Consider the following 13,599-nt stretch of genomic DNA (forward strand, 5'->3'; position numbering starts at 1 on the left):
TTAATTATAACTAAATAAGCAACCTACTAAATCTTTAGCCTGATTTTCTCATTTTTTTGTTCATGTCAGACAGGTAATATACCAATGTCATAACAAGGTTTGAGGGAGGCACACCTCACACAGCGTGAAAACCCAATCATCATGCTTATGAACCACAAAAGGATCTAGCTTGAGATTTGACTTAAATTTTATTGTCATTAAAACATTACTTTTTCAAACAGAAAAGCTCTAAAAACACAGTTTGGAGATTATTGTACAATTGTGAAAATAAACTAAGTGTTAGATGATAGTATTGGTTATTTGTTAGGTAAGAATGATACTGTGGTTATCCAGAAAAATGCTCTTATATATTATAGATATATATATAAATATACGTCTGTAAGTAGGTATGAAATAAAACAACATCAAGGATTCACCTTAAAGGTTAAAAAAAAAAAAAAAAACAGTAGGAAAGCAGGAAGACAGGAAACAGATAAAGCAAAAATGGCAAAATGATGATTTCTGAATCTTGGATATTATATAAGGGGAGTTCATTTTGCTATTCCTTCTACTTTGGGGTATGTTTCATAATAAAAATTTTACGTATCTGTTTATAAAGTGTTAAAGACTTGAAATGGAAAGGCATCGTCTATCTTTCCAAGGATCATCTCAATGATAAAATTGCGTGAGAAGTGTCATGTAGCATGCTAAACAATTTTAATATCCTTTACAGATGAATCATACCATCTGGGGGTCTCGTGTTAATTTGCTTTATTAGAAATATAAAAGGTGTATAGAAAGGCAAGCCAATTTTACTCCCTTGTCCATTTCTAAATTACCAAGTACTCTAAATCAAAAGCTCATCAACATTGGTATCTCAATAACTCTATTCACAAACCTGATACATCAGTTTTTAGGCTATTTTAGTAAATAATTTTTTTTTTTTTTTTTAGAGACAGTCTCGCTCTGTCGCCCAGGCTGGAGTGCAGTGGCGCGATCTCAGCTCACTGCAAACTCCGCCTCCTGGGTTCACGCCATTCTCCTGCCTCAGCCTCCAGAGTAGCTGGGACTACAGACGCCCGCCACCACGCCCGGCTAATTTTTGTATTTTTAGTGGAGACAGGGTTTCACCATGTTAGCCAGGATGGTCTCGATCTCCTGACCTTGTGATCCGCCCGCCTCAGCCTCCCAAAGTGCTGGGATTACAGGTGTGAGCCACCGCGCCTGGCCCCTATTTTAGTAAATAATTTAAGCAATCACTGAAATACACTTAGCTAAAAAATACTTAATTTGGTCTTTGCTGGCATGACTACTAATAGTTTTAACTTGTTTACATGCTCAACATAACCAATGTAGGAGTAACAGTATATTACGGTCAGCTGTCAATTAAAAATATTACCAGTAAAGGAGAGACCACAGAATAGCTTAAGCAGACTTTTCCATTATTCATGGCTTTCCTCATTTAAAACGTTAATATTTTGAAATGGGTTTTCCATTATAATTTTATGCCCAAAGTTATTTCAATGTAATGCAGTTATACCTCATTCCTCAGTAGTAGCACAGAGGAAAGGACATTCACACAAAATTTTACCTGTAGAGCGTACTGGAAGATTCTGGACCTTGATCCCAAAACTTTTACGGGGCTCATCTTTTTCCAGAGATGAAAGCAACTGGGAAGTGGGTGCTGGGACTGCTGCAGACTGAACTGATCGAGCTGGAGAATCATCACTTGAACTACTGCTGGAATCACTGCTGCAAAAAGGCAACAACAACAAACTTTAGTGAAAAGACAAACAGAAAATGAGCAGCATTAGAAAACTTCTTAAAATAACTAACAGGTCTAAATTTTCGGACTGGAATTTCTGGAGGCCCTGCATTCTACACATCTATCTCATACTCTACCTTCAGAGGCGGCAGAAGACAATAAACATGCAGGAGCACAAAAGTATAATCTTCATTTACCACCACATACCACCAATGCAAGTGTTGCATTCTATTAATAACTTGAACAATTTTTTTCAAATGAAGTAAGACTAGTGAATTCAATTCACTTAGTGTAATAATAATAATAGTGCGTATATGGGTTTGGGATTCAGAGGTCTAGATTCAAATCTTGAATCAGACATATAGCACATGTCCGTGGACAAATCACTTAACACCTTTGAAATGGGTTTCCTATCATAATTTTATGCCTAAAGTTACCGCATGGAACACAGGACTCTCAGCCAACATATAATGAAACTAAATGAAAATAGTATTTCTAAAATTTCATCATACCCAATTTCCCCCAATATCAAGTGTGTAAAATGAAAATAATTATAATCGTACCTATATCACAGGGTTAAGAATTAAATAAAACAGGTAGGGCGCAGTGGCTCATGCCTGTAATCCCAGCACTTTGGGAGGCCGAGGCAGGTGAGGTCAAGAAACTGAGATCATCCTGACCAACATGGTGAAAACCCGTCTCTACTAAAAATATAAAAATTAGCTGGGTGTGGTGGCGTGCGCCTGCAGTCCCAGCCACTCGGGAGGCTGAGACAGGAGAAGCGCTTGAACCCGGGAGGCAGAAGTTGCAGTGAGCCAAGATCGCGCCACTGCACTCCTGCCTGGGTGACAGAGCAAGACTCAGTCTTAGAAAAAAAAAAAGAATTAAAGAAAACAATGCACAAGTTTAGAGAGTTTGGAATATGACAGGTATCCAATAAATAAAACAGGGCCGGGTGTGGTGGCTCACACCTATAATCCCAGCACTTTGGGAGGCAGAAGTGGGAGGATCCCTCGAAGCCAGGAGTTTGAGACCAGCCTGGGTAACAGAGTCAGGCCTTGTCTTTAAAACAAACAAAACAAACAAATAAATAAATAAATGAAGCAGCACTGCTCAGTTACTATTAGTAATAGTAGTAGCACTACTACCTCATGGGTAATTTTTAGGAAAACAATACCCAAAATAATTTTCCAGGTAGGTGCAATTTTAAAATTACTGAAGGACTAATGAATAAATATTATGTAAGTTACTAGATCATGTTACTTTAGGCTTTCTTCACTGTGGATAACATGGAAAAGTGAGAGTTAATGAAACCAATCTCTTCAGTTTAATAAAATCCTCAAACAGAAAGAGAGTTAACTGAAGGACAAGAAGGAAATGCTGGCCGGGCGCGGTGGCTCACGCCTGTAATCCCAGCACTTTGGGAGGCCGAGGTGGGCAGATCACCTGAGGTCAGGAGTTTGAGACCAGCCTGACCAACATGGTGAAACCCCGTCTCTACTAAAAATACAAAAAAAAAAAAAATTAGCCGGGCGTTGTGGCGCGTGCCTGTAATCCCAGCTACTCAGGAGGCTGAGACAGGAGAATCACTTGAATCCGGGAGATGGAGGTTGCAGTGAGCCAAGATCATGCCATTGCACTCCAGCCTGGGCAACAAGAGCAAAACTCTGTATCAAAAAAAAAAAAAAAAAAAGGAAATGCTACTTACACAGTCAAATTAAGAAAAAAATATATTTAAATAAGTTTATTATGCCTTAATTCTCTATGCAAGTTCATAGAAAAAAGTTTATTATGCCTAAGAACTATGTGAGAAACATAAAATTCTCTTTTCAGTACTGGACACGCAAGACTTTTGTGGCTTGCTTTTATGGCATTCTCAAATAGGTTAATAAAAAGTTATTTACATATTTTGCTATCTTTCTGAAATTTTGCTTCATATTCTCCTCCATGTTATAAAGGCCTCACCTTTCAAGCAAATCATTTTGACTGGTGAATCCATCTTAAGCACACTAGCTACAGGAAAAGACCTAGGGTAGTTTCTGTCTTTGCGCTAGAACTACAGCTCTCATATTCAGGACAATCACTAATCCATCCAGACAAATGAGTCCAAGTCTAGGTAGAAAAAAATTTGCTACAGACATTTTTTTTTCTTTTGAGACACAGTCTCGCTCTGTTGTCCAGGCTGGAGTGCAGTGGTGCGATCGTGGCTCACTGCAACCTCCACCTCTCGGGTTCAAGTGATTCTCGTGCCTCAACCTCCCGAGTAGCTGGGATTACAGGCACGCACCACCATGCCCAGCTGTTTTTTATATTTTTAGTGGAGACGGGGTTTCGCCATGTTGCCCAGGTTGGTCTCAAACTCCTGACCTCAAGTGATCCACCCCACCTCAGCCTCCCAATGTGCTGGGAATACAGGCATGAGCCAACACATCCAGCCGCTACAGCATTTTTTTAAAACTAAATAAATTCTATGTTTTCTTATAGAAAACTAAAGATGTTTCTAGAAAACTAATAATTTACACACCATTTTTAGCTCTCACATGTTAAAGCAACAGACGAAAACTTGACTGGGTGCAGTGGCTTAGTTCCTGTAATCCCACCACTTTGAGGCAGGAGGACTGCTTGAGGCCAGGAGTTCAAAACCAGCCTGGTCAACATAGCAACACCCCATCCCTACAAAAGAAAAATTTAAAAATTAGCTGGGCATGGTGGCATGTACCTGTAATCCCAGCTACTGGGGAGGCTGAGGCAGAGGATCACATGAGCCTAGGAGTTTGAGGTTGCAGTGAGCCATGGTCACACCACTACACTCCAGCCTAGGCAACAGAGGGAGACTTGTCTCAAAAAAAAAAAAAAAAAAAAAGAAAACATGCCGAGTGCAGTGGCTCACGACCATAATCCCAGCACTCTGGGAGGCCAAGGCAGATGAATCACTTGCGGCCAGGAGTTCGAGGCTAGCCTGGCCAACATGGTGAAATCTCATCTCTACTAGAAATACAAAAATTAGCCAGGCTTGGTGGCACATGACATGCCTGTAATCCAAGCTACTCTGGAGGCTGAGGCATGAGAATCACTTGAACCAGGGAGGCAGAGGCTGCATTAAACTCTGATCACGCCACTGCACTCCAGCCTGGGCAACAGAGTGAGACTGTCTCAAAAAAAAAAAAAAAGAAAGAAAGAAAAAGAAAGCTTAATAAGGTTATCAGCACTTTCTGATAGTGGTTTGAAATATAGGAAAATAAACCTCTGTCAGTGCAAACTACTAGGGATAAAGGCCTTGAGATAAAACCATAAGCTGTCATTGCTAGGCCCCTTATCAATGACTTAGGTTTAGCTTTCCCATCTATAAGAAGAAAAAATGTTTGCTGATCATCCAGCAAAAGCAGTGTTACAAGTATTAAGTAAATACTATCCTGAATACGATATTGTCATTGACATTAGGGTTTAATGAAATCAATCTTCTGTTTTTAGCACAGAAGGAAAAAGATACTTGTTATACATGTTAAATACTCCAAGTAATATTAATACAAGATTATTCACAAGGCCACCAGATGACAGTATAGAATATGTTATGTGACCTATCAACTTAGTCAATGGCAATAAAGTAAACATTAAGGAAAATATTTTAATTACAATACTACCAATATTATATACACCAAATTTCCTTAGCAACAGTGGTTACAGAAGTAAACAATCACGAGCAAAAGCAAAATTTATGGCTATTGAAATCATTAATAAGGGCCAAGCGCGGTAGCTCATGCCTGTAATCCCAGCACTTTGGGAGGCTGAGGCAGGCAGATCACGAGGTCAAGAGATCGAGACCATCCTGGCCAACATGGTGAAACCCTGTCTCTACTAAAAATACAAAAAAATTGGCTGGGAGTGGTGGCGCACACCTGTAGTCCCAGCTACTCGGGAGGCTGAGGCAGGAGAACTGCTTGAGCCCGGGAGGTGGAAGTTGCAGTGAGCCAAGATCGCACCACTCCACTCCAGCCTGGGGACAGAGTAAGACTCCATCTCAAAAAAAGAAAAAAGAAATCATTAATAAGGCAACAAAAAGTTCTACACAAGTTTGTATTATAAAAATGAAGGCCGGGCATAGTAGCTAACGCCTGTAATCCCAGCACTTTGGGAGGCCAAGGCAGATGGATCACCTGAGGTCAGGAGTTTGAGACCAGCCTGGCCAACATGGTGAAACCCCATTCTGCTAAAAATACAAAAGTTAGCTGGGCATGGTGGCTCATGCCTGTAATCCCAGCTACTCAGGAGGCTGAGGCAGGAGAATCGCTTGAACCTGGGAGGCGGAGGTTGCAGTGAGCCGAGATCATGCCATTGCACTCCAGCCTGGGCAACAACAGCAAAACTCCATCTAGAAAAATAAATAAAATAAAATAAAAATAAAAATAAAAATGGAGACGGCTGGACGCGGTGGCTCACACCTGTAATCCCAGCACTTTGGGAGGCTGAAGCAGGTAGATCACCTGAGGTCACGAGTTTGAGACCAGCCTGGCCAACATGGTGAAATACCATCTGTACTAAAAATACAAAATTAGCTAGGTGTGGTGGCGTGTGCGTGTAATCCCAGCTACTCCAGAGGCTGAAGCAGGAGAATCACTTGAACACAAGAGGCAGAGGTTGCAGTGAGCCAAGTTTGCGCCACTGCACTCCAGCCTGGGCAATAACGGCAAAACTCCGTCTCAAAAAAAAAAAAAAGAGAGAGAGAGAGACAAAGATAATCAATCAATGGTGATGATGCCTTTAAAATAAAGTACAAAAATAATGGTAGAAATCACATTTATTATAAACATTTAAACAGATTTATTATAAACATTATCACAGGCCATTATTATAAACATTATTACAGGCACGGTGGCTCATGCCTGTAATCTCAGCACTTTGGGAGGCCGAGGCAAGTGAATCACCTGAGGTCAGAAGTTTGAGACCTCAAAAAAAAAAAAAAATTATCACACTCTCTTTGGGTGAATCTCCTGCTACCACACCAATTCCGAAATAAGATACAGAATTTAACTTTCAGAATCATCTGCTGAATAATGTGAAGTGGCAACTACAAGGGGAGACTGGTTTTAAAATTAATTATGAAATGATAAAAATGGTACAAGTTTTTAGTTCACATTTTTTTTTTTTTTTTTTTGAGATGGAGTTTCGTTCTTATTGCCCAGGCTGGAGTGCTGCTCACTGCAACCTCCACCTTCCAGGTTCAAGTGATTCTCCTGCCTCAGCCTCCCAAGTAGTTTGTTGGCCACCATGCCCAGCTAATTTTGTATTTTTAGTAGAGACAGGGTTTCACCATGTTGGTGAGGCTGTTCTTGAACTCCTGACCTCAAGTAATCCACCCGCCTTGGCCTCCCAAAGTGCTGGGATTACAAACATGAGCCACCGCGCTCGGCCTCGAGTTCACATTTTGATATGCTAACCTAAACTGCAATGTACCATGGATTTCAAGATCTTGAATCAAAACGAGGGCATGAATGTAGGCCCCCAAATACTTTTCAGTCTTACTAAATTGACAGAAGGCCCAAATGCCTGGAATTCTTGTCCATTTTAATTTTTAAAAATTTTTTATGTTCTCAATTTTGTTAGCGCTAAAGAATCACAACAGTTCATCAAAATGCATTATATAGTATTCAGTTGTTTCTTAAAAGCCAAAAATAGTTCATCAGAAGATAATCTAAGTTGTCTTAAAGAAGTAGTAATAATGGTGTATTGACTAATTGTTTTAAGAAAGTGGAATTTACCCAAGCGCAACAATATTACATGTTCAATATCAATTAAAAGTATAATTCTAAATAAAGAACTAGAAGCCAGCCGGGCACAGTGCATAGTCCCAGCTACTCTGGAGGCTGAGGCAGGAGGATCCCTTGAGCTCAGGAGTTTGAGACCAGCATGCACATGACATAGTAAGACCCCAGTCTTTTCAAAAACAACAATTTGAGGCCAGGCACAATACTTTGGGAGGCCAAGGCAGGCAGATCACTTGAGCCCAGGAGTTTGAGACCAGCCTGCGCAACAGGACAAAACCCCATCTCTACAAAAAATTAGGCATGGTGGCATGTGCCTGTGGTCCCAGCTACCTAGGAGTCTAAGGTGGGAGGATCATCTAAGCCCAGGAGGTCGAGGCTGTAGTGAGGTGTGATGGTGTCACTGCACTCCAGCCTGGCCTGGAACATAATTTAAAAGAAATCTAGTTCCACTTTTCCTAACCACATTTCCAAAGACAATGAAGGACAAATTATTTCTTATAATTTGTAATTAAGATTATTGAAAAAACGAAGAACCAGATCTGACCAGTATTTCCTTATGAAGAAATATAAGAGTAGGCAACTGGTTACATAACAATTCTTAATAAACGAACAGAATATAGGATGCTAGGATTCTCATAAACCAAATAATGATATCATATCATCAACTAATCCTATTCCTGCAGCCACTTTACACACAGAACTACATGAGCATTTGACTCTTACCACTGAAAATGCCAAGGCACTGAGTATGCTATTTATAAGATGACTCAGGGCTATATTTGTTAACATACAAGAGTGACATCCAATTACTGACTTCTGTATCCCTCTATTATTTGTAAACATTTACTTATGGCAAATATGCATCTATACTGGTTTTTTTTTAAAGCTGGAAGATTAAAAGACATTTAACCAAATTAAGTTGAGAAACAAAACTCTGGCATAAACCAATATTTTCAGAAAGGAGCAATTAGGGCGATTAGAAAACATTGCAACCAAGATAGTTAGAGGGCCCATTTGTCATAACCAGGTATCTCCCTACCCATCAGGTAGCTAATAATTTTTCTCTCCATATAATCAATATATAATTTGGGGTCAAAAGAGAAGATTTTCAATCAGGTTTGGGTGCCCACTGGTCCTTATCTAATTTCTATTAGAATAATCATCTATTTTATTTTAACTTTTATTTATTTTATTTTTTGTAGAGATGGGGTCTTACTTTGTTGCCCAGGCTGATCTCCAATTCCTGGGCTCAAACGATCTTCCCACCTCGGCCTCCAAAAGTGCAGATTATAGGCATGAGCCACCATTCCTGGCCCATAATCTCTTAAACAGAATGCATCACCACAGCAAGTAATAATACTTCCACATCTCATTTTTTTTTATAAGTCCAAATTGTATCTTTCTAGTGCAGCAGTTATCTAAGTGTAAGAGGACCTGTGAGGACCCAAAATCCTTTTAGGAGATCTGTGAGACCTTCCCTATTTCAACTGTGTATCTGTGAGAGGCCAAATTTTCTTCATATACTTCACCCAAAAAACCTTATAATCACAGTTTGAATACAAAATTTGTTATGAGAATCTAACTATCTTACTAAACCAGACGTTTAAAAGATTTTCAGGCCGGGCACAGTGGCTCACACCTGTAATCCCAGCACTTTGGGAGGCTGAGGCGGGAAGATCACTTGAGGTCAGGAGTTTGAGATCAGCCTGGCCAACATGGCGAAACCCCGACTCTGCTAAAAATACAAAAATTAGCAGGGCGTGGTGGCACATGCCTGTAATCCCAGCTACTTGGGAGGCTAAGGCATGAGAATCGTTTGAACCTGGGAAGTGGAGGTTGCAGTGAGCCGAAATCATGCCACTGCACTCTAGCCTGGGTGACGGAGTAAGACTGTCTCAAAAAAAAAACTAAATAAATAAGTAAAAAATAAAAAGTTTTCAAAAAATAAAACGTCATTCTCACTAAAACAAAAATTTTAAAGTTTAAATTTCAATACGGCAAATGTCAATAGATACTATCTACAATAAATGAAAGCCCAATAATTTTAAAATGTAAAGTCTTAAGCCTAGAAAGTTTTAAAAACAGTTCAGCAGTCTGATGTGACACCATTACCATTTTCAACTCCACCACTTCTGATGTAACCTGAATTTAAGCCTCTTTTGTTGGTGTTTTTTTTTTTTTTTTTTGAGATGGAGTCTCACTTTGTCACCCAGGCTGGAGTGCAGTGGCGTGATCTCAGCTCACTGCAACTTCCAATCCCCAGGTTCGAATGATCCTCCCACCTCAGCCTTCTGGGTAGCTGGGACCACAGACCACAGGTGTGGACCACCATGCCCAGCTATTTTTTTTGTTTGCATTTTTAGTAGAGACAGGATCTTGCCATGTTGTCTAGGGTGGTCTCGAACTTCTGAGCTCAAGCAATCTGCTGACCTCGGCCTCCTGGCTCATTACAGGCATGAGCCACCACACCCAGCCTCTTTTTTTTTTTTTTTTTTTTTTTTTTTTTTTTTTTTTTTTTTTACCAGACAGAGTCTCTACTCTTTCGCTCAGGCTGGAGTACAGCGGCGCAATCTTGGCTCACTGAAACCCCTGCCTCCCAGGTTCTAGCAATTCTGCTGCCTCAGCCACCCCAACACCTTTTTTTTTTAAGGGACGAGGTATTACTATGTTGCCCAGGCTGGCCTCAAACTCCTGGGCTCAAACGTCCTCCTGTCTCAGTCACCCTAGAAGAAGCTGGAACTACATGCATACACCACCACACCTGACTCAAGCCTCTATTGTTTTTTTACTCCAAAAAATAACAAGGAAATAATCAACTGAGTGACCTGCCAAGACACTTCATTTTGCCTCTCTTAACTTGAATTTCCCTAGCAGTTAGCAGACCTCATGATCTTTCAAGGACCCTACTAGTTTTAGCAGGGTTCTACAACATTTTTGTTGTCACAGTGGGGGTGGGGTGGGGTAGGGTTACTGGCATCTGCCAAGTACCCTACAGTGCACAGGAAAGTCCCAACAAAGAGTTCTCTGGTCTCAAATGTGAATAGTACCAAGACTGAGAAACCCTGGCCTGTATTATTTCTTGGACTGCTTTCCCGTCTTTTGAAAAACCAACATGCTAATTTCAAGCTGCAATCCAAACGCAGGATCCTTAACATTGATTATTCTTCCTCATTACTAATGTATCATTTCATAAAAATCTTTGAATTGTAGGAAAAAAATGTAAACTTCTGAAAATCAAACTTCCTCAAGAAGAAGCTGAGATCTAAAACACTCTGGTGTCACTTGATTTTGGACAACATGATAAAAAGGTAAAGTATAAACAACTTTTTTACAATATTAACTTCACCATTCAATACCAAGGTCACTACTTTATAGACAAAACCGTTTTATAATTTTTAAACAAGTAGTAAGTAAAATATATACAGTATTGCTACTCATACTCTAGTGTAAGGTTTACATCAATGAAAACGATTCCATTCATATTGAAATGGTTTTTACTGCAATAGCTTTCCTTACCGTCAACCTAGGGCCTGAAGGTGGTAGTTTAATATCACAATTAGATTTTTCCTCACCAAAGTACAATGCTCAGAAGAAATTAGAAAAAGGTCTATTTTACACAATAAGGTCAATGGGGTATTTTGCTTTATAATTTTAAGACATTTTTAATTTCCTTTAAAAAGCACACTACAGGCCAGGAGTGGTGGCTCATGCCTGTAAACCCAGCACTTTGGTAGGCCGAGGAGGGTAGACCGCCTGAGGTCAGGAGTTCAAGACCACCCTGACCAATATGCTGAAACCCAGTCTCTACTAACAATACAAAAATTAGCCTGGCATCGTGGCATGCGTAGTCCCGGCTACTCAGGAGGCTGAGGCAGGAGAACTGCTTGAACCTGGGAGGCAGAGGTTGCAGTGAGCTGAGACAGCGCCATTACACTCCAGCCTGGGTGACAGTGACATTCTCTCTCAAAAATAAATAAATAAATAAATAAATAAATAAAATAAAACAACAACAATAGAAACCACACTACAACTCAACAACAAAAAGCAACCTGATTCAAAAGTGGTCAGCCAGGCGCGGTGGCTCACGCCTGTAATCCCAGCACTTTGGGAGGCCGAGGCGGGCGGATCACGAAGTCAGGAGATCAAGACCATCCTGGTTAATATGGTGAAACCCTGTCTCTACTAAAAATACAAAAAATTAGCGGGGCACGGTGGCGGACGCCTGTAGTCCCAGCTACTCAGGAGGCTGAGGCAGGAGAATGGCATGAACCTGGGAGGCGGAGCTTGCAGTGAGCTGAGATCGCGCCACTGCACTCCAGCCTGGGCAACAGAGCGAGACTCCGTCTCAAAACAAACAAACAAACAAAAAAACTGGTCAAAGACTTCAAAGATATATAAATGGCAAATAAGCACAAGAAAAAATGCGCAACATCTAATAATTAGGGAAATGCAAATCATAACCATGTGAAACTGGGCTCATACTTGTAGTTGACACTACTTGGGAGCCTGAGGCAGAAGGACAGCATGAGCCCAGGAGATCGAATTCAGCATAGACAACACAGGATCTTAAAAAAAAAAAACTCGGGGGAGGGGGGAGGGATAGCATTGGGAGATATACCTAATGCTAGATGACGAGTTGGTGGGTGCAGCGCACCAGCATGGCACACGTATACATATGTAACTTACCTGCACATTGTGCACATGTACCATAAAACCTAAAGTATAATAATAATAATAATAATAATAATAAAAGAAAAAAAAAAAAAAAAACTCTGCCACATGATACATCACTTCACACCCACTAGGATGGCTATTATTAAAAACAAACTGCTGAGCGCAGTGGCTCACGCCTGTAATCCTAGCACTTTGGATGGGCGAGGCAGGCAGATCACTTGAGGCTCAGGAGTTCAAGACCAGCCTGGCCAACATGGCGAAACCCCGTCTCTACAAAAAATTACCAAAAACGATTAGCCAGGCATGGTGGTATGTGCCTGTAGTCCCAGCTACTTGGCGGGGGTGCTGAGTCAGGAAGATGGCTTGAACCTGGGAAGTCAAGGTTGCAGTGGGCCAAAATTACACCACTACACTACAGCCTAGATGACAAAGTGAGACCCTGTCTCAAAAAAACAAGCAAACAAAATAACAAATGCAAGGATGTGAAGAAATTGGAACCCTTGTGCATTACTGATGGCAAAGTAAAATGGTACAGCCATGGGGTTCCCCAAATGCTAACTTACCACATGAATCAGCGATTCCACTATGGTTATATACCCAAGAGAAATGAAGACAGGAACTCAAATAGATATTTGTACACTCACATTCATAGCATGCTCAACACCCAAAAGGTGGAAGCAACCCAAGTGTCCATCAACAGATGAGTAAACAAAATATGGTATACACATAAAATAGAATATTATTCAGCCTTTTAAAGAAACGAAATTTTGGCTGTGTGCAGTGGCTCACGCCTGTAACCCCAACACTTTGGGAAGCCAAGGTGGACAGATCACCTGAGATCAGGAATTCAAGCAGCGTGGCCAACATGGTGAAACCCCACCTCTACTAAAAACACAAAAAAATTATCCAGGCGATAGTTGCACGTGCCTGTAATCCCAGCTACTCGGGAGGCTGAGGCAGGAGAATCGCTTGAGCCTGGGAGGTGGAGGTTGCAGTGAGCCAAGACTGAGCCACTGCACTCTAGCCTGGGCAACAGAGTGAGACCCTGTCTCAAACAAAAAAAAAAAAAAAAAAAAAAAGAAAATTTTGACAAACGCTACATCATGAATGAACCTTGAAGATATTATGCTAAATGAAATAAACCAGCCATACCCAAAAAATATTGTATGATTCCATTTATAGGAGGTACCTGGAGTAGTCAACTTCATAAAGGCAGAAAGTAGAATGGTGGTTGCCAGGGGCTGGGGGAAAGGGAGAATTGGGAGTTATTGTTTAATGGGTATAGAGTTTCAGTTGAGGAAGATGAAAAAGTTCTGGAGATAGATGGTCGTGATGGTTGCAAAATAATGTCAATATATTTAAGTGCCACTGAACTGAACACTTAAAAATGGTTAAAATGGTAAATTTTATTTTACACAC

At 40.6% G+C, this 13,599-nt stretch overlaps 1 protein-coding gene and 1 non-coding gene across 5 annotated transcripts in view; both read right to left on the bottom strand.

Moving 5' to 3' along the window:
* The window catches only part of SPEN (spen family transcriptional repressor), a 94,016-nt gene that overhangs the window by 29,456 nt on the left and 50,961 nt on the right, over window positions 1-13,599 (bottom strand). For all 4 annotated transcript variants that reach the window (XM_063714823.1, XM_002811437.5, XM_009234827.3 and 1 more), the window contains one exon: window positions 1,571-1,731. In XM_063714823.1, coding sequence (XP_063570893.1) covers window positions 1,571-1,731 — 161 coding nt within the window. The remainder of the gene's footprint in view (window positions 1-1,570; window positions 1,732-13,599) is intronic.
* Window positions 64-164, bottom strand: LOC112131481 (small nucleolar RNA U13). The gene has a single exon (XR_002913542.2). It is a non-coding gene; the product is annotated as a small nucleolar RNA U13 (small nucleolar RNA).

The sequence above is a fragment of the Pongo abelii genome, chromosome 1, assembly GCF_028885655.2.
Source record: "Pongo abelii isolate AG06213 chromosome 1, NHGRI_mPonAbe1-v2.0_pri, whole genome shotgun sequence".
NCBI lineage: Eukaryota > Metazoa > Chordata > Mammalia > Primates > Hominidae > Pongo > Pongo abelii.